Source organism: Plectropomus leopardus, chromosome 6 (assembly GCF_008729295.1).
Source record: "Plectropomus leopardus isolate mb chromosome 6, YSFRI_Pleo_2.0, whole genome shotgun sequence".
In the NCBI taxonomy this organism is placed as follows: domain Eukaryota; kingdom Metazoa; phylum Chordata; class Actinopteri; order Perciformes; family Serranidae; genus Plectropomus; species Plectropomus leopardus.
The window spans coordinates 36,001,733-36,023,483 of NC_056468.1; the positions used below are offsets into that span (position 1 = coordinate 36,001,733).

General features: G+C 37.7%; 1 protein-coding gene across 1 annotated transcript in view; it reads right to left on the bottom strand.

The window, feature by feature from the left end:
- prdm6 (PR domain containing 6) overlaps positions 1 to 18,998 on the bottom strand; it is a 109,808-nt gene extending 90,810 nt beyond the window's left edge. Inside the window, exons 1-4 of the mRNA XM_042488619.1 lie at positions 18,901 to 18,998; positions 16,317 to 17,059; positions 3,656 to 3,804; positions 2,588 to 2,746 (exon numbers count right to left, since the gene is read on the bottom strand). Coding sequence (XP_042344553.1) covers positions 2,588 to 2,746; positions 3,656 to 3,804; positions 16,317 to 17,043 — 1,035 coding nt within the window. The 5' untranslated portion in view covers positions 17,044 to 17,059; positions 18,901 to 18,998. The remainder of the gene's footprint in view (positions 1 to 2,587; positions 2,747 to 3,655; positions 3,805 to 16,316; positions 17,060 to 18,900) is intronic.
- Between the last annotated feature and the right edge of the window lie 2,753 nt (positions 18,999 to 21,751).

The following is a 21,751-nucleotide window of genomic DNA, read 5'->3' on the forward strand; positions in this document are numbered from 1 at the left end:
GCTGAGAACTGCCTTTTTTTCCCTGTAATTACAATTTAAAACGACAAAAAACACGTTTATCTCGTTGTGTTTTTCAGTCTTATTAGTATTTTTAAGCCCTTTATGTAGATTTTTACTGTATATCAGATAAACTCTGGAGGAAAAATCTGTTTACAGCAAGAAATGTTTATTTTTCCTCACCTGAATAAAAGTTGATTACAGAAATCTTGCAGGAGCATGATTAACCCATTCAGACTGACTTTTCTAGGACGTCTAGATCTATTATTCCTGTCAAAATAAATGAATAAATAAATATTATTAGTGTTATTAAATTATTATAATTTCCTCCTCCTGAAACATCTCACACACAAAACTACATTTAACTATTAAATACTTCTCCTATGATAAGTATTTATTATGAATTGGTGAAAAAAAAAAAAAAATCTTATTATTCTTATTCTTATTCTTATTATTATTCTTATTATTATTATTATTATTATTATTATTTTTATTATTATTATGATTAACAATAATAATAATAATAATAACTTTTATAAGACAATCAAGTTTTTCAGTTTTTTTTTTTTTTTTTTTTTTTTTGCTTTTTTGAAATTTCTTATTAAGTTGCTCATTTTCACCTTTTCATTTTTGCCAATTTGTTCAGGTTTTATAGCATTAATGGTGAGAGTTTCCACAGTGTTTTTTTTAAACGTCTTTAACGTCTTAACGTCTTTAACGTCTTTAACGTCTTTTACGTCACATTAACAGCAGGTTCGGGCTCTAACAGCTGCTTCACTCAACAAATCCTGTCATGACGAGCTCCCTGCTCCTGCTGGACTTGACCATGTCCCCCAACCCCCCTGACCCCTGACCTCTGACCTCTGACCTCAGCAGCCCCCCTCCGCTCCTAACCTCCCCCTCCTCCCCCCTCGTCCTCCCCCCTCGTGCCGTCCTGCTGCGGTCAACAGCAGAGAGACTGATGTCCGGTCAACCGACGTCTCACTGACCTTTACCAGCTCGGCCACCGGGGACTCATCTATCTCTCTGTCTCCCAGCATCCTTCACTCCCTCGTCCTGTCTCCCAGCATCCTTCACTCCCCCCCTCACCTCCCCCCTCTGTCTCCCCCTCTAATGCTAATGCAGCTGTTTATAACTGCCACATTGACTTTCTCCTGCCACTGTATGTAAATACAATCCGCTCTGATCAATGGACTGAGAGTGACACCAGGCCGGCCGCGCACGCACGCACGCACGCACGCACGCACGCACGCACGCACGCACGCACGCACGCACGCACGCACGCACACACGCACATTATATATGCACAAGATCAAAGACTTATATTTAAGACTTTTTAAGGCCTCTTTGCAATTTAAATACTTGACAAAATATAAAAATATGACATAATTATGCATGGATGATTTGATTCATGATTGTAATTTATTATCATATGATAAAACCTTTATATATGAAACACTGCACGATGTGTGCATGTGTTAAACACGCTCGGAAAACACGTTGAAAGAGGCAATGACCAACTTGGCAATAAAAGTCCCAGAAATTGAAAAAAAAAAAAAAGTAAAAGGTGACAAGAAAACTACCCTAAAATTATTTTTTAAAAAGGGGAAGATTATTAGATACATGTCCAAAAAACGAAGAAAAAATTTCCTGAAAATTACATTTCTAATTACTATAATTATATATATAATAAGGTTACAAAATATATATTATATATATATATATATACACATTATTTTTTATTTTTATTTATCTATTCATTCATTTATTTTTTTAAACTTTTTTCCAATGTTATTATTATTACTGTTTTATAAAAAATGACCAATAAATCTACCTTCTACGTCAAGTGGACAACTCGTGTTATAAAATAATGTTGTTATCAGACTTAGGATACTCGCCTGGCTGCTTTATAGTTCAAAGTTCGTTTGCCTGCTGCAGCTAATAGATGCAGATAATAAAATGAGCAAATACTTAAAGTAAATAACAGCTACTAAGAACAAAATAACCAAATACATCATTTTTTTTACTGTCAGTTGTTGACACTGTTTTATGTTTTCCTCCTTTTCTGCTGCACTGAGACACAAAAAAATCACAACTCTGCAACTCGGGCATCCTCAAAATTTCCCAATTTCAAACTCGTAATTACGACTTCAGAGGGCCATTCATGTGCTCGTTACTCGCAAAAAAGATAAAACGATAAAACGTTTGTTGTTACATTTCAGTCCATTTTGTGCAAATTCATATTTAAAAACAGGAACATAGTTCGCTGGTGCCATAAGTTTATAAGAATCTCAGATTTTAGCATTAAAAGTTTTAAAAAAGGGTTTTTCCCATTACCCAAGCACATGTGATGCTTCTTTGATAACCTCATGAGTGTGTGTAGCATCTGACACACACACACACACGCACGCGCACGCACGCACACGCACGCACACACACCACACACACGCGCACGCGCACGCACGCACGCACGCATGCACGCACACGCACACGCACACGCACACAAAAAAAATAAAATCACCATGACGCAGTTCAGACTCGAGCACACATCAGCAGGTGAACTACAGTACCCATAAGTCCACGCTCTTACCTCCCACAGGTGTCTGCTGTTCCTGACGGCTCCGGGATGCAGTTTGTCGAGCAGCAGCGGGACTCCCTGAAACGGGCCGATCCAGGTCCCCTGAGGGATCCTCTGAGCTGCACAGATCCCGTAACCCAGACCAGGAACTGTACTGGTGCACAGACACACCTGCGCACACACACACACACACACACACACACACACACGTCAATAAAAATCAGACAACCCTCTCTGAAATGTTCAAAGTTGTTTTTAACCCTTTGAAACCTGGATTGACAGCAGTTTTCGGTCTTTTCTGAAGCATTTAAACATTTAAAATATGAGCAAATGTGTCTGCTTTATTTTGAAAATACGGAGGAAAAAGGCAATGAGCAACTCGCAAATTCGCAAAAAATTATCTTCAAAAAATTGATTAATTCCCCCCAGGAAATAGTGTTCATCGGTATTTTAATTATGTAATTATAATTATATTACAGAAAAAAATAAAAATTATATATATATATATATATATATATATATATATATATATATATACACCTATTTTAAATATTACATGCAATATTTCTTGTTTGGTTTGTTTTTTATTTTGCTTTTTTTTTTTTTTAACTTTTTTGTTCAAATTTTCTGAACTTTAATTTTTTTGCGATTATTTTGGGTTATTCCTTATAAAGTTACTCACAGGTTCTATATAAAATAAAAACTATTATTATAATTATTATTATTATTAATATTATTCTATTTTTTATTTTTTTTATTTATTTTATTCCACACCTTCACCAGATGCAAAATCAAACTGATGGATACATTAATTCATCAATAATTTTAATCCAGATATATAATATATATTATTATGAAATAGGCCAAATTCTGCAAAATGAATACTTCAACTTTTGGTACTTTAAATATACTTTGATAGTAATGTTTTTGTACTTTTAAGTGTAAAAGTAGGACTTTTACTAGTAACAGAATATTTTACACTGTAGTATTACTACGTTTGCTGTAGTAAAAGCTCTCAGTACTTCTTCCACCACAGTTCGGCGGCCAAATACGCCGACAGAGTCAGACAGGAAGTCTCACCTCTCTGGGCAGATCTCTGAGCCAATCAGGGACGTCCGGCAGGGTGACCGGAGCCGCCGTGCTGCTGGTGCCGACCAGCCGCCGCAGAGAGTGCAGAGGGCCGTGCATCGGACACTCGCCGTTCCTGTTGTCTGCGCACATGTCGCAACCTGGAGACACAACAGCAGCTCGCACTGATTACTATAATAATAACATACATTCATAACAAAGCGTTTACGTTTTTTAACCTTGAAATCCGACTTTAAAAGAAAAGGCTGATTTGGTGTTAAATGTTGAGTTTAGATCCTAAATTCAGTCTATATTCTAAAAAAAACAGCATGTTTAAAGATTCTTGCGATTTTAACACGATTTATGATATTACGATATATAATTCGGCTTTTATGTTTTTCATATATTTTTCTTTTTGGATGTTTTTGGGGTTTTTTTAAAGTGTCTTTATTGTGACATGTTTGTTTCTTTAATTTTATTTATGCCCTAAATTCAACTTTAACTTTAATTTAACCCTTGAAACCTCAGCAAAAACTACAGGGAGAAAGAACTCAGCAACTTGACAAGACATGACCCGAAACTTAGCAAGAAATGAGAAAATTACCTAAAAAAAATAATAAAATAAAATAAAATAAAATAAATTAAAAGAGAGGCAAAACAAACAAACTCCTGAAGGTGATGAAAACTGAAAATATATTGAAAATTTTCCTGTAAAAAAGGTAAAAAAAAAAAAAAAAAAAAAAAAGTTAAAGAGCTCTAAAACGTAAACTTTTAACCCTTTGAAATCTGGACAGTTATCAGTTTTCTTGCGCTGAGTTTAGACGCCTGTTACAAGCTGTTGAATTAAATTCTTTCAAATAATAATAATAATAATAACAATAACAATAACAATAACAATAACAATAACAATAATAATAATAATAATACAGAAAAAAGGTAATTAGCAACTTGGCAAAAAAAGCACCGCCAAGTGCAAGAAAAAAATAAAAGAACAAACAAGAAAATGACCTGAAGTCAGTTTAGTGAAAGATGAAAGTTAAAAAATTCAAGGGAAATATGTCCAGAAAACTAAATTTATAATTATTAAAACCATATATTTCAATGTTTATTACAGAAAAAAATGTATACATGTATTGTTTTGAGGTTTTATTTTCAGTTTGTTTTCTCTTTTTATTTTTCCCTTTTTTTTCAAAATTTGAAAATGTAAGAAAGAAATCAAACCAATATGTTCGGGTTTCAAAGGGTTAAAAAATGATCTGCACCTCTGTCTGATGAACTGAACTATTTTTTTTAACAGTCAAAATTGAGTTTGAATGATTTTTAAGAGTTTGAACGTGTTATTTGTTCGTGTAAAATAACGTTGAGACAGAGCCGGTCGTGGTGTCCGTGTGTTTTAAACTCTCCTAAAAAAAGCCGTCTCCGCTCTCCGCAGTGTTTTTCCAGGTTAAATGTGGCGAGCAGCGTTTTGCTGGGAATTAGCGAGTGTCAACATTTACTCAGAGATGCAGTCTGACAGTAATGGATGTTAATTGACTGTAGCAACATAATGAGAGATTATTATCTGCACACAAAACTCCCACAGAGCACAGCGGCCCACAGGAACAGGATGTTAATGTTGCTTTTTTTTAATGCTTTTCCCAAAATTAAATATCCGCAGTTTGAGAGAGCGACGGCTGCTTTTACTCGGTGATGGATAGAAGTAAATTAAACCGTATTATGGTCATTTATAAACCGCTAAATGTGACACAGGTTCACGGTCGAGTAAATGGGAAAAATTCAACAGGCTGGATCCTGCGGGATCCTCCACTTTATCTGGAAACTATTCAGACCAGTTCAAGTACAGTTTTCACCACTGGGAACACTGTGTTTAATGGTTACTGTGACACTTTTTTACCTGATAGTCGTGTGAAAAAGGAAAATGTTAATTTGACTAATTATTTTTATAAAAAAAAAGTCCCTTTGCTGGCTCGAGTAAAACTAAAGGAATTGGTATTTAAAATGCAAAAACATGGACATTAACCCTTTGAAACCTGGATCAACATCAGTATCTGGTGTTACATTCAGATGCTTTTCACAAGCATTTACACGTATAAAAACATGAGCAAACTGATTTATATTTAAAATACGGCTAAAAAGGCAACGAGCAGAAAAAAAGACAGAAAAAAGAGAGAGAGACAAAGAAAACTATTAGAAAATAATTATTTAAAATAATTATGCTAATAAAATTATATATTTTTAGTTAATTACATTTATATTTTTAGCACCTTTTCAAGTAATTCCCTTTTGCTTCATTTATTTATTTTTTTTAACCATTTTTCTCTCCTTTTTATGCAAATTTCCTCAGTTTTTTTCTTCCTTTTTTGTTAAGTTTTACAAACTTTTCTACTTTTTGGTAATTTCTTGTAAAGCTGTGCATTGTTTTCCATGTGTTTGAAAGACATTAAGCCTATTTGTTTTTTTGTAAAGGTTAAAGGAAGAGCTGTAAACTTGTGTACAGATCAAACAAACCAGATATGACGTGTTAATCCAACACGGATTAACGTTGAGCTTTGGCGTCTGCTCAGTGTGTCCTTTGGTGTCTGATAATGACATTTTAGGATGCCGTTACCGGCGCCCGGATGTCGTCAAAAGCACATGCTCGGGATTTTGTAACAAAGGCATCGACAGTTTGGTGTAAAAAAAACCCGTCACATTCAAAAGGGAAGCAAACATTGAACTCCCTCGTGAAAGTCCGGGGTTTGTTGGATCAGTTCAGCTCTTTATTTTACATTGTTGCCAGAAACAACCATCATTATTTTTTCCATATATAGTTTACTTTATTGTTATATTTTTACAAAACTTTTTGTTTTGTTAAGACACATTAAAAAATACATGGACCCATAAAAGATTCAAAAACATCCTGAAATGTCTTTAAATGCCGTATGTTCATATATATTTGTTCTACTGCAAGTTCTTAAATAATTTATTTATTGTTAATGCACAAGCAGTTATTTTCCTACAGTTTCAGAGATGATGAATTTCATTTAAGAATTTTGAAAAAAAAAAAAAAAAGTTGAAATAATGAAGATTTAAAAAATAAAAAAGATCCACAAAATTTCAGCCACATCTTTGTGAAATAACATTTTAACAGCTGAACTATCTCCAGATGAAGTTAGCAGGCTCCATCTGCTGATTAAGGACATGAAATGTAGTTTAAGGCGACTAAAACTGATTTTGTGTTAAAAACTTTCTGTCTTTCAGCTAATTTCATGATTCCTGATGAAACTCAAAAAAGGAGAAAGTAAATCTGCGTGTTTGTTTTGAGGCTTTATGTGTCTGAGCTTATAAAAAACGTGAAGTTTTCACAAGTTAACAGTGAATCAGAAGTAAAATGCTCAAAATATCTCGTGCCTGTGAGTAAAGTTCGTTTTTTCTCTCATGCAAAATATCTGATAAGTACACATGCTTACTGTACATGAATTTAACATACGTATAATGTCAAGTTTGTGATGATAAATACATAAATAATCCAGTAAACAGCGGCTCTTTTCTCAGAGTTAAAGCTGTACGATGTATCCTTTATCAGTCCCACAGACGAGACATCTGCATTGTTACAGCAGCCAGGAAAGCAGCAGAAGAAAAAGATAAATAGTAAAAAATATTATTATAGAAGAAGGTGCTGTATAAAATAAAACAAGGTGCCAAACTTTAATTTTTCCTCTTATTTACAGTTTGCTAATTTTACCTAATCGCTCATCTACTTCTTTATTTATTGTGATTGCTATTATCATGTTATTTATTAATCTTTTTATCTGTTTCCTTATTTATTTACTTTATCTTTCATCTGTTGGTTTTATCGTGCCTCTGGTGTTTCCTCGGTTCCCGGTTTTAATGAGTACAATTTTTTGTGTTTTCATTTACATGCTTGTGTGTGTGTGTGTGTGTGTGTGTGTGTGTGTGTGTGTGTGTGTGTGTGTGTGTGTGTAGATTTGGGTTTTAATGTATAAAGCACTTTGTGTTACAGATCATCTCTATGAAAAGTGTTTTACAAATAAAGTCTGAAACTCAACAGTTTAAAAAATACATATACACAGTTTATAAATATATATATATATATATATATATATATATATATATATATATATATATATATATATATATATATATATATATACAGCATGCACATGGAGTAATTGTACTAGTAAAACTACACTTCAGTAGAAGAGACGTGCCGTCTCAGTAAACCTTTTTGTTCTCGCTCTCGTTCAGACTGATGAACTGACTGTGAACTTGTTATGGCGTTCTCTCCTCGCCGCCCATCATTCAAACGCACTATTCTGTTACATCCATCGCTGTGTTTAGACAGCTCCGCTCTGCCGGACGCCGTTTCCACTGAAAACTGCTGAGGGCACTTTTTACTATTTTGCTCCAACAAAACATCTCCTTTTTTGTGAGTAATTTTTTTTTCCAAAAACCTTGATTTCAAACATTTTTATCCTTTAAAAGATAACAAAAAGCGTATCAACAACATACCAGTTTCCTAAATTCTTCTGCATTTGATCTGACTGTAATTCGGAGAGATTAACTCTGAGCACATTGTCTGAGTTTTCATCATCACAAACAGCCAGAAAGGTCAACGCGCCGTAACAAACTTTTGGACTACTCCTCAATAAAAGCATCACACTTCATGAAGACTTTTGATGTTAATGTGCGCGTTTGTTTCCAGCACAGCTGCGAGTCCAGCTGAGGACGGACCACACAGCGAGACCGCGCCGCTGCTCTGTAAACCGCCACCCGACAAACCTCTGCAGAAAAGCTGAGCCGCCTCCAGCTCCTGGTTTTGGTTTTATGGTACTTTTACCGTTTAGTACATCACACAAGACAGACACAGACAGAAAATATGATGAATATAGTGGAGCATTTAGCAGTTAAAGAGTTGGAGGAGACCAAAAACTGAGCTAAAAGTAGACTGGAGACTTCCTAGTAGACGGGTTGTACGCTCAGTAACAGACTTTCTGACAGGGAACTAAACAAAAAGAGAAACTTTTCAATTCTCTCTTCAAAGCCAGACCTCATTGCCAAAACAGTCATTTTACCTCGATGAGCACAAGAGCTGCTGCTCCCTCTATGGGTCGTTTGTTTCTGTTATCACGTGATTTAGATAACTTTTGCTTAAAGTTCAACTCCCCAAAAGACAAGGCTGTCTGTTTGTGAAGTAGTGAGACTTGGATTATACTGCACATGTTGTGTGAGAATTTGTAAATGTATATTTTTATACAGTTCAACACGTTCTAATCCCAAGTCGTCACATATTGCCGCTTTGTCAGCGGACTTCCACGTCTACATATTACGCTCAAGGTATCCTTTTGCATCTGCTGTTGACGCTCCAGGATGCCGCCATCGTGACGTCAACACAAGCACATGGTGGGATGACGCTGCACATGGTTATGTTCAGGGACAAAAAGCACGTGCAAACCAACGCCGGGACGTCAACAGACGCACATGCTGGCGCAGATATAGTTTGGTTTAAGCAAAAAAGTCACAAAAGGTGAAGAAAAAAAACATCACATTCAGACGGGATGCAAAACCTGAACTCACAGGTGTAAATCCATCCACCGCCCGTGTCACCCGCCCTATAGTAACCTCCGTGCTCCTCATATCACATCATTTCTAGCAGTTTTTCGAACTGATGTTACCAACGTGTGTATAATGCAGAAACAACGAGTTCCATCCGGCTGCGTCCTAAACTGTTGGCGTATCACGTTGCCATGGCAGGTGCCATCCAGCAGCATATCATGCAGATGTGAACGGTGGCTTTTGGCGTTGAGATCTTAGTAATACAACATGCTGTCAAAAAAAGTTAAGATTGTATTTATTTACACAAAGAATAGTGCAGAACGCTGTAATGATAAATACTTTTTTGGTGTTCTTAAAGATGTGAAATCGACTTTGAGCTATCTGTGATTTAACTGAAAGTTTCTAGAAATTTTACTTCATCAGCCATTGAAGAAATAAATTACTCTGTAAAGATACTGTATATATTGTCTACATTAAATATTATATAAGACAGTTTTCGAGTTTTGTGTTGATTGTTGTGTTGGTGTTGTAAAGTGTCGTCACTCTGGGAGCATGAATGTCATGTCATTTGTTTATTTATGTAATTCTGTACATGAAATACTATAAATGAAAATATTGGAGACTGAAGGAAGAGTAGCTACTGTTTAAAATAGAATCTCATTAATAAACAAAAAAACATTACTGCAAAAGCGGTAATATATGGAGCACGAAAGGGCGGATGAGAGGCCTGATGGAGGGATCCAACAAACCCCGGACTTTCATGAGGGAGTCTGGTGTTTGCTTTCTGTCTGAGCGTTATGTTTTGTTTTTTTTCTAAGCATCCGTGCCTTTGTCACGTAATCATAAGCATGTGCTTTTGTTGACATCCTGACGTCGGCAGCAGCAACCCAGAATGTCACTATCGGGCGTGGAAGGATACACTGAGTAATATGCAGACATGGGAGTCCACTGACAAAGTGGCAATATGTGACGGCTTAGGATGAGAACGTGCTGAATGTATCTGCGTCATTGACCTTCAGTCAACATGGACATGGAAGCGGTTTCTAGAAGTTAACTCAGGCCACGTTTAGACGAGAACGACCCTACTGAAAACAGAAAAGTCTTTCCATGATAACATAAGAACGATCCTCGTGTGCACACAGATCTGCAAAAAAACAAACAAAAACGCTGTAGTATGCATGCCAGGCCAGGAGTTGGCGGTGTAACACCACGTGCATTTGCAAAGCTCGGCCAAGACGTCACCGTTCTCAAATCGCCGCACTGTCACTTTACGCGGCGACAGAAGGGTGGCGTTTTCAAAAGATTACACTCTTGGAACCCAGTTTCAAAACTGTGTTTTCAGGCCACCAAAACGCTGTTATTAAACCAAACTGCAAAAAAAACTTTTCATTTCATGCAAGAATCGTTGCCACAAGCGTCCACTTAAAATGTTTGTGATGTTGGTTAAAGAATGGCGTTAATGTACGTCCTGCAGGCTGCAACTCGATTTACAGCAGCCTGTCTGACCGTGTGGTTCTCATCCACACTTGTTGACATTTTTCTGGCTCTGAGACGAGAAGACGACATCCACATCTTTAATTCTGCTGACTAAAATCTGTTTTTTAGTTGTTTTTTAGTTGAAATCAGCTGGCAAAGAGCTGAACATCAGACGTGACTGAATCACTGACAGAAACCGCTTCAGCTTTTGGTTCAGAGGAGCTGCAGGTGTTTGCTGCAGCATCAAACTTCTGAATAAACAGAAAAAAAAACTTGTTCTCGTCTCGTGGAGCTCAAAACAATTCAGTCAGCTAAGAAAAGTTGTAAAATATGGTGATTTAATTTTACAAAACAGGACAAGATTCCCCGAAACAAGCAGGAATTATAGATTTGGACTGTTTCTGAGCCACTGTCAGGCCCTCTGTGTGTGTGTGTGTGTGTGTGTGTGTGTGTGTGTGTGTGTGTGTGTGTGTGTGTGTGTGTGTGTGTGTGTGTGTGTGTGTGTGTGCAGTAGCAGTATGAGCATGTCAAACATGGGTTCATTATCCCACATTAAACATGGAAAACATGGCAAGTTGTTTTAGAGACTCGAAGATTCAGCAGCTGGAAACCAGCAGACAGATGTGTGTGTGTGTGTGTGTGTGTGTGTGTGTGTGTGTGTGTGTGTGTGTGTGTGTGTGTGTGTGTGTTTTAAACCAACGTTATTAAATCACAATAAAACTGCCAGCTGACATTTAGTCCAGATATAAATTGTAAGAATTGATCTCTTTTTCCTTTTTTTATGCGTATCAGAGCAAAAACTCGTCCCAGACGTCGATAATTTCCAGTCAAATGTTTTATCTCTCTAACAGAACTACACATAATTTTTATTTATTTAATTTGAAACTCTTTATATTTTCCTCTATTTGTTGCTCAGTAGTGCAGCAGATAAACTGATTGGAACATATTTCCAAATCAGCTTAAACTTTATGATCCCTAAAAAGAATAAAGTTGTAAATTAAGTGCTAATTTTAAGGTTAAACTGTAAAAAAAAAAAAAAAATGTTTTAACTTAAAAAACTGTTAGTGTCTAGGCTGTCTTAAATATTTGAATTTGAGAAGTTATAAAATATAGATGTTTTGGGGTGTTTTTCTTTTTTAATCTATTTCTCATTAACATTCATCGTCTGTCTGATATGTTTTTGCATCGTTTTATTTCCTCTCAGATACGATTCTTCTGCTTTGCTTTGTTTCTAAAAGCACTTTGTGAACTTTTTTTTAATGGTGCTATTAATATAAAGTTATTATTATTATTATTATTATTATTATTACATGTGGGCATTAATCTGTCTCTAACAGGTCCAAAAACTTAATGAAAGTGCAACATTACATCACTGAAGTACACCTAACTAAAAAGGTCAAATTCTGATTTTACTGTTTAACTGTTTAATTTAATTTTATCTCCCTATATTGTGATAAATAATTGTTTTGACACCTTCTAACACTTCAAAAGTCAAGTCACTTTTATGTTGTCCAAAATCACTAATTTGCTCAAAATTCTTCAAAATGTTTGTAAATGTAGTGCAAGACAATAAATCAATTGTATTTTTACCCCATTTTTCTAAAGTATATCAAGCTGACCCTTTAAAAATTATCATACAAAATCTGAGTAATTGTAGGAAGTATTTTATTATATTTTAATATTTTATAAGCATTAAAATTAGTTTTAAAGTGCGTACAATCAACTTAAATTATCATTCATTTATTTTGCTACGTTATTTTAACGTCAGTGCATTTAAGTGAATATGTAGTTTCAATTATTCCAAATTTACATTAAAATGAATCATATATTTTAAAAAAAGAGAAAAAAGTAACAAAAAAAGCTAAATATTCCTTTGACAGATGACTATAGTGGCAGAAATTATCATTATTAACACAAAAGTTATGAAAACTAGCAAAAAAGTGTGCAAGTTTATTATCAGTATTATGATTATCATCATTTTTATAAGGCTATACTACTACTAATAATAAATAATTATTATTATTATTATTCTAAAAATGTATAAGCTAAACTTTTAATCTTTTCTGTTGTTGCTCATTGCCACCTTTCCATGTTTTATGAAAAAAAAAATTGAAAAACTTTGTATTTATTTGTCAAGTTGTTCATGAAAAAAATAAATATAATAATGGCACTTATGTTATTATTGGTTTAATTAATAATTGAGGTCAGGCAGTGACACATGAGGGAGTGCAAAAATGCGTGTGTGTGTGTGTGTGTGTGTGTGTGTGTGACTGCTTTATCTACACCCCCACCCACCCACGCACCCACACACGCACACGCGCGCGCGCACACGCACCCAGAGAGACCTCAATATGGCCGTGTTGGGATGATAAATAGCGGGCTGGTGGCCGGTGGATCGATCCCCCTCCTCTCTCTCTCTCTCCTCCCTCTCTCTCTCTCTCTCTCTCTCTCTCTCTCTCTCTCTCTCTCTCTCTCTCTCTCTCTCTCTCTCTCTCTCTCTCTCTCTCCCTCCCTCTCTCTCTCCCTCTCTCCTCTCTCTCTCTCTCTCTCTCCCTCCACAAACACAAAACTATATACGGCAATTAATTCCTGCTTGTCCCTCCATCCCTCATCGGCCCTGCCGGCGCGTATCGACGCAGATTACTGCTGATGGTCCGTTTTATCACCGCGGAATATACAGCGAGGAGCGCCTCGTAGACACACACACATACACACACACACACACACACACACACACACACACACACACACACACACACACACACACACACACACACACACACAGTGGTGTTTAAGGATCGCTGCCATAACGCCAGAAACCAAAAAAACAGTCCGATGAACTCTAAAGTTACAAAACATTTGTCAGCGCGTGAACCCGCGACCTCATATTACAGCGTTATTATAGGTTTATTTTGGGAGGATCAGATGAGGATTATGAGCTCGGTGACACCGCTGTAGCGGGAGAAAAGCACCCCGTTTAACAAAATATTTTAAAGAAGAACAAAAACGACAAATCAAAAGACCCACAGTCCTCTCAAAGGTCCAATACTAAAGAAATATTAAACAAATATGGGGAAATACATCAATAAAATGATATCTATAATAAAAGGCTGTTACTAAAAAAGAATCTCAGCGTGAAACAGAGTCCACTTTAAATATTTTGGAGATATTCAAGGAACCGTAGCTGTATTTATATATATCTTTACAAATACCGTGAAGTCACCGTTAATTCACCTTCAGGCACAGAAGACACACTAAACTAAAATAAATAAAAATCAATTATTACAAATTTCAAATTAAAATTAGACTGACAAGACAATCCTGATGTTAGAAATAAACGCAAACTCAAAAGATGGAGAAAATAAATATTAAAACCTTTTATATTATGATGGTAAAACAGATATAAAATAATTAGACACTCGCACCTTATGCGTAAAAATGATCCATCTTTACGGGTATTTTTAGCTTCCGATCTCACAGTTATACATGTATTATTTACCCGTACAACACAAAGAATAAATCAATATTTTAAAAAAAATAAATATAAAAAAAAATATAATAAAAAAGTATGAGGCCTGTCGGAAGGTGTTGAGCTAAAATAAATCAGATATAAACGGGCACAAAAAAGTTAAAATATTGTTTTAAAAAGCTGCTAAAAGAAAAAAATTTCCACCTTAAAGAGTCCAAACTAACAGACACGAGACTTCACTTTGATGTCCACGCGCGCAGCGGGAAGCGGAGCAGCTCAAACCGGGAGAGTTTGGGTGCCGTTTAACGGAAGAAATAACGGGCCGCTGAGCTCTCCACGTGCGCCGGGACACGCCGACTTCACTGATGAAACGCACCTCAGAGATTTTAAACAAGACAGCGGTGTGTTCGTGTGTGTGTGTGTGTGTGTGTTCGTGTGTGTGTGGACAGATATTGACATAGCGCCGTCATGCGTAAAAGACGCGCGCACAAACACACACGCGGACTCACAGCAGATATCAAAGTAATGAAAGGAGTTTGATCAATTTAATGCGAAATAAATACGCGTTTTTTTCTTTTTTTGTGCGTTAAAAACGGAAAATAAATGATAAATAAAATACACAACACTGTAATATAATTGAAAGTACTACTACATAAAGGCCTATTCAAATTTAGCGATTTCAAAAAGAAAATACTGTTAAACGCTTCTGACGATCCGTTTGATTTTTTAACTACAGAAAGTCTGAAATTAAAGTAATACGTAAATAATCGATCGCTTTAATCGGAGTTTAAGAGATTAATAATAGCGCACGCAGCGCACACATGAAGGAAACACATAATGAGCGCGAGGACAGACAGGTGTAAACTCTGATTTCCATAAAACGTGAATAAAGTCTGGTGAATATTAACTGTGAGCTGCGGCCTCTGCTGCTGTGTGAGGGTGTGAACCCCGACCAGGCTGCTGACCTTTGACCTCTGACCCCCAACACCCAAACTCTCCTCCTCCTCCTCCTCCTCCTCCTCCCCAACACTGCAGCTGTCAAACCAACTGTAACATCTCACACAAAAACTATGTTCAATATTGTATAATAATAATGATAATGATAATAATAATACATTTTTAAGTGGGAAGAACTAACTTAAATTATTACTCATTTTGAGAGTTGACAGTTTCTCTAGTTTTACCTTTCTGTGGTTTTATTGCCTTTTTAAATAGTCAGTTTTTTCTTCTTCTTTTGTCCTCTCTTATGCTATTTATGCTATTTTGTTATTTATTAATATTTTTATTTATTTATTGATGTGCAGCACTTTGGTCAACTCTGCTGTTTTTAAATGTGCTTTATAAATACATTTGGATTCTCACCTTTTCTTATTTTACATCAGTGATTTAAAGGCTGACACTGTGGGGCTTCATGTAAATATACAACAAATATTTTTTAAATGCACCGTAGACGCTTTGTGAAATACGATAAAAAATATTCAGAAATATTTCTGTGACTCGACGAAATCAAATATTTAAAAAAATTAATTATGCATAAGCATTTCTTTTTAGAATATTACATAAATTTCATACAGAAATAATCAGTTTTTGTCATTTTATTAACATAATTCTGTATTACATATTTAAATTAATTTAGTAATTCTATAAAAAATTATTTCAGTTCAATTACCTATAAAAACTCATTATGAAACTCGCTTTTCAGTATCGTTCACACAATATTCTTGCAGAAATATTAATACATTTGCTGCAGCAATTATTAGGTTACTAAAAAACATCTGAAAGTCCCTGCATGAAACAACACTGTACACTAATTACAATTATTAGTAAAATATTGTAGAAATACTTTCTGTCGTAAATCCTATTTGCACAAACTTTGAGAGAATATATTCCTAAAATTTTGCACGCTTGAATTAAAATGTGACAGCTCACAGCTGAGCACTGCAGAGAGCAACATAAAAACCTCAAGAAATATTATTTATTATAAAAATAAGAATATCAGGAAGTTTAGGAGACTGAACATGTGGTGCACGAGGTCAAAAGTCACTGATGAGCTAAATTATCGTAAAAACACACCTTGAATAAACTCCAGTGACAGGCCGGAGGTGTGTGTGTGTGTGTGTGTGTGTGTGTGTGTGTGTGTGTGTGTGTGTGTCTGTGTGTGTGTGTACGTACGGTTGTTGAGCTCTCCCGTGTGGTTGCTCAGCGGGATGATCTCCATCCTCTGCTGTCCGTACAGGTAGTAGTCCAGCTCCTCGGACGTCAGCTTGAACCTGGTTGATGCTCCTTTGCTGCCTTCCTCTCCTCCTCCTCCTGCTGCTGCTCCTCCTGCTCCTCCTCCTCCGCTGCTGCTGCTCTTCACGCTGGACGACACTACGCTGACCCCCCCACAGCTCTGCTCCTTGGCCGGGAGGAGAAGCCCCGCCGCTGGGTTGTGACCCTGCTGGTTCTCCGGAGGAACCACCACCACAAGGTCGCCTCCTCCTCCTCCTCCTGGTCCTCCTCCTGGTCCTCCAGGCCCGGCACACACCGGAGCCAATGCCTGCCCGAAGAGTGCGATCTGCTGGGGGACGGGCAGCTGGGAGATCCCTGCCGAGGTGGAGATGGAGATGGAGGAGGACGGGGTGAGAGCTGCAGCCACCGCCGCCGCCGAGGAGGAGGAAGCTGCAGAGGAGGACGTGGAAGAAGAAGAGGAGGTGCAGTGCGTGGAGGCCAGGAGGTGGGTGTGCAGGCGGGACGGGCGCAGGCTGTCCATGGGGATGGAGAGGCGGTCAGGTGGAGGCGGCGGGGGGGCCAACGGAGCCTTCAGCTGCGCCTGAGGGAAGAGCTGCTGCCAGTGCTGCAGGTAGGACGGGTCCACCTTCAGGAAGGCCGAGCCGCTCGGGTCGCCCGGCTTCAGCATGGCTGCCCGCCGACGGCTGAGGAGCAGAGAGGAGGAGCTGTCAATCATCAGCATCACAGGAGAGACACATGTACGGGACACACACAGCGTCAAATCTGCTCAAAGACGCAGGCGGCGTGTCAGATTCACCACGTGGGAAAAATCTGCACGTTTTACAGTGAAATTTATCACAGTTTAAAGACAAAATGTCACATTAAACGCTGTATTTCCACAAAATAATCACATTTCACGGAAAAGAATCAAAAAACAAACATTAATAAAAATGTGTTTGTCTTAAATTTACTCTAAAGGTGTCTGAGCCGATATTTCAGCCTTACACTCATTTTTTGGTGTTTAACTGAGTCACATCACACCTGATCTCCACCTCTCTCACAGGTTTTACCGTCTTCTCACTTCAAATGTTAACGCAGAAAAAAGAAGCTCGAGAGATTTTTGCGAATCACATTCTGTTGTTTTAAATTGACATGAGCGCAGAAAAAGACACCAAAATTCAACTTTACATGTTACAGCCACTTTCTCCTCAGCAGGTTTCCACTGAAATTCTCCAACTCTAGACTTTTGGTGCATCTTTAAAAAAATTTAAAAATATGTAGATGATAGGTATTTACAATATGTTTTGCATTAAAATTAAGTTTTAAGGTGTTAAATAGAGTAAATTAAATCTATATGAAAGCATCAAATTAAGCACATCAAATTCTCTTAAGTTTTTTTTTTTTTTTTTTAAATTTTGATTTTATTTTTTTTTTCACTGAATTTAAATTTTAAGAATTTAGCCAGTCTGATTCCACATGGTTTCCCTCCAGTGACCCACCTTGACTTAATCATTTAGGCTTAAAACTGAGCTTGAAAAGAGACTTTAAATTTACATTTGTGGCAATAATTCCACATAAAAGAGTCAGACGCTCACCAGTTAACAGTGAATTAACCTTCCAGGTGTTTGTTCAGTCTGATAGGCTTCAGTGTTGCAGGATTTCACTTAAATACAGATTTTGTTCTGCAAAGAAAGTGAAGGAACTCTGATGTGTTTCTGTTTAAAACACTAGTTCAGACAGTTTGGAGATTATACATTACTTTGAGGTGCAGACGGGTTGTTTCTGTTCTCATCTGCATCAGTGTTTCACCTCCAAAAATGACAAAATAAATTTGTTCCCATTATTTCTTTTAAAAGCATTTTTGTTTAAAAAGTAAATTATAAAGTATTTAAGGAATCAGATTAATTAACTAAAGCATAAAACGGAGATATTTCTAGAAAAAAGTGTCATTTAGTTTCTTTTCACCTTCGTCATCTTATAACTGAGACTTGCATGAGTCTTTCATTTAACATCCTGAAGTGTTTTTATTCTAGTTTTCTCCTCATTCGGTCTAAAAAAAAGCGCAGTTCAGTCTCTTTTCGGAATAAAAAAACGTGACTAAAAGTCATTTTTTAGACATAAAAAAACGAGTGTAAACTCTGCAGCCAATAAAACCCTGAGCGTAAACTGCCTTCAGCCTGGCTGACCCTCCGCTTCAGCCCCGCTCTGCTCCGCTGGCTCCGTCTCCGTTTTTAGCGCGAATTTTTACGCACGCCAAGCGCAATAAAAACGCACCAAATAAAAGCAATAAAAAAAACACGCGCTCACACTCAAGCACACTTTGGATTAGTTTGATATATAAACCAGAAAGTGAGTAAAAGTTTCATCGGAATGAATAAATGTGTCCGGGTAAAGTCCAGGTCAGATCGGCGGTGCGGCGGGCTGTCCGTGGCCGAGCTGAGGCAGCGCCGGGCGGGCAGAGACGCGGAGACGCTCCGCGGAGTTTCCCGGGATGTTTTTCTCTCTCTTTTTTTAATGTTAAAGTTGCAGCGCGGGAAAGGCTTACTGCTGTCAGAGTGCGTGCGGCTCCTGGGCGCTGATTTCCGGGCAGCGGTGGAAGGTCTGTCCCTCCTCCGGGCTGCGGTGAACCATCGAGGGGGAGCCGGGACAGTTCGCTGCGTCCTGCGCGTCTCCGGAGCCAAAACTACCGAAGCGGCTGCTGCGCGAGCCTCTCTCTCTCCCTCCCTCCCTCCTCCTCTCCCCCTCTCTCTCTCACATCCACTTGCCCTCTCCCTCCCCTCTCTCTCCCTTATCTCCCACAGTCTCTCTGCCTCTAATTCACACGTATTATTTCTCTCTGGGTCTGTTTCTCCTGCACACTCCCACACTTTCTCCTCTTTTTCTCCTCATCTTCAAACTCTCTCCCTCCCTGTTTTTTGTGTCTCTCTCAACCTTTGGCTTTTCTGTTTCTCTTTTTCTTTCCATCTCTTCTCTTCTTTTTCCCCACCAAATTCAGCTCAGTTTAATTCAATTTAACCCCTTGAAACCGGAGCAAATTAACTTGATTTCTTTCAAAAACATTAGCAACAGGAAAAAAAATAACCCAAAAAGACCTGAAAATTAGGATGGTTGGTTAAATAAATGAATAAATAGACAAATAAATAAAGAAATGCATAAATAAATAAATAAGTTCTAAACAAACGACAAATGATTTGGAAACTGTGCTGAAAATTATAATTAATAAATGTATAATTCATAATAAAAGTAATTTCATTTTTGTTATTATGATAATTCAAAATATAGTAGCTTTTTTTTCTTTTTTCCCCCTACTTCTTAAAAATAATTTTCTAAATTTGCCAATTTCTTAAATTTTTTAAAATATTTCTTACCAAATTGCTTTTCTCCTTTCACTTGAAGCCGTGTCTTTGAAAGAAATCACATCAAGTTGCTCCGGGTTCAAAGGGTTAAATGATCTTTATTGACGCTACAGATGTTTGGTATGTTCAGAGGAACAAAGGCTGAATGTGAATCTCTCTGTGTCTCTTAGTTTCATTGTGCCACAGCAGAAAATCTAAAAGGCTGTCTGTAAAGTGTACATGATCTTTTTATATTTTTATTTTATCTTTCGTATTGGTCGATGCATGTCCAAAAACATAAAAGTCTCTCCTCACACCTTACATGTAAACAGAAGCTAGCATAACAGTCACTAACACGTTTATCTGTGTTTCATGTATTCTTCAGTCTAAAAAGCACAAATGAGAGATGTGTTTTATACTGCTGTAAACCCTCCGGACTTACTGCCACAGGCTCCATAACGGCCCAGTTTTTCCCATTTATCACAAAAAGTTTTCACGGTTGCATGAGGTGGTATTTTCAATTTTTTTATTTTCAATTTGGAAAAAAAGCCACATTCTGCAAAACTGCATTGGAAACCCTTTTTTGGCTTTTCTAGGTCACATGATGCTGTGTCTGAGTGCTCGTCAGTAGGAACTGGCTCCCTCATGATGCAGCAGGAGCTACAAAAGCTGTTATTGCATCACATAACTCTGAGAAAGTTGAGCGGATCATCAGAAAGTTTTACATTCACAATTCCTCTGTGAAGTCGTGGACTACATCTCCCAGAAATCCCTCATACGTGGCCGCTCCCTCGTATAAGGGGCTCGCCTTTCCATCATGGCTCCATAACACGCCTACGTGGCCTTGGATTGTAAATAATGACGGCTAGTGCGGCGGCTGCAATAGAAATAAAGCTGCTGATGTTTGAACATCCATCGCCATGGTTACTGGGATGTTATCACCAGAGAAGTCGCACCACATCACTCAGTGGAAACGCAGTCATCTCGCAATTGTGTTTTATCGACATTTCAAAAATATGGCTTAAGTTTTGCACAAATCTGTCTGCTCTGGACCACTTCCTTGTTTAGTCCCCTAAAGTATTGATCACGTGATCGCAGCCTTCCTAAACAGGTGGATTATGCACATATTGCTGGCAAATGATTACAGGGGATTTGTATGAATTTGGGTGATTTACTTTTCGTAGGAAAATGTGCAAACAGTTTATTGGAACAGTCTACAGAGTGAGAACGTGCTGCGAAAACATTTCGCGGACGGTTCTGGCATGCTGACGTTAGAACTGTGTAAAATACCCGAATCTCCTGGCCCGTAGAGCAGCGTACACAGAGATTCACGGCAGCCGAGTGCGGCCGAGCGGGTAACTTCCGCCTGCAAAACGTCCGACTTCCGGATTACCGCCTCGCTAGCTTGAAAGGCTGTTTCAAAAATTTAAACTGCAGTTCTTTTAGACTTTTCAAATGATATCGAAGCGGATGGTTTTCATCTAGATAGTGACAGAAGACGTTTCACGGGGGTTTTGACGCTCACAAAAAATGATTTACTGATTTACAGACGTCTCTTTCCAGATGTGAGTGAGTGAGGCTAAATTTTGCATCAGCGCATGGCGCACTTCTCGGAGGTTTGAGAAACCAACAGCTAACAAAGGCCTCGTACGTATTTTAGGGTACGTATTTTTGGAAACACAGATTTTCCTTCTCTAGTCACAAAAAAATCCAGTCCACACCAAAACACAAATGCAGCGATGTAAAGTGCACGCCAAAGCAACAGTTGGTGATGTAACCTCTATCGTAAGGCCATGTCGGCCAATCAGAAGCCTGAAGTCATCACTCGACAACAACAACAACAACAACAACAACAACAACAACAACACATTGCAGGACAGACACACACACTGCCTGTGTGAGCTGCTGGTCAGCCGCGGCACATCTACAGAAACGGCTGCTTTTTTCCCGTGTGCCGCACGTGGTTGTCGGCAGACGCTGACAGTAAAAAATTGTTTTGATAATTACTGTAACCTCTGATTACAGTTTCAGTGTTTTTATCTGTCACAGAGATAAAGAAAC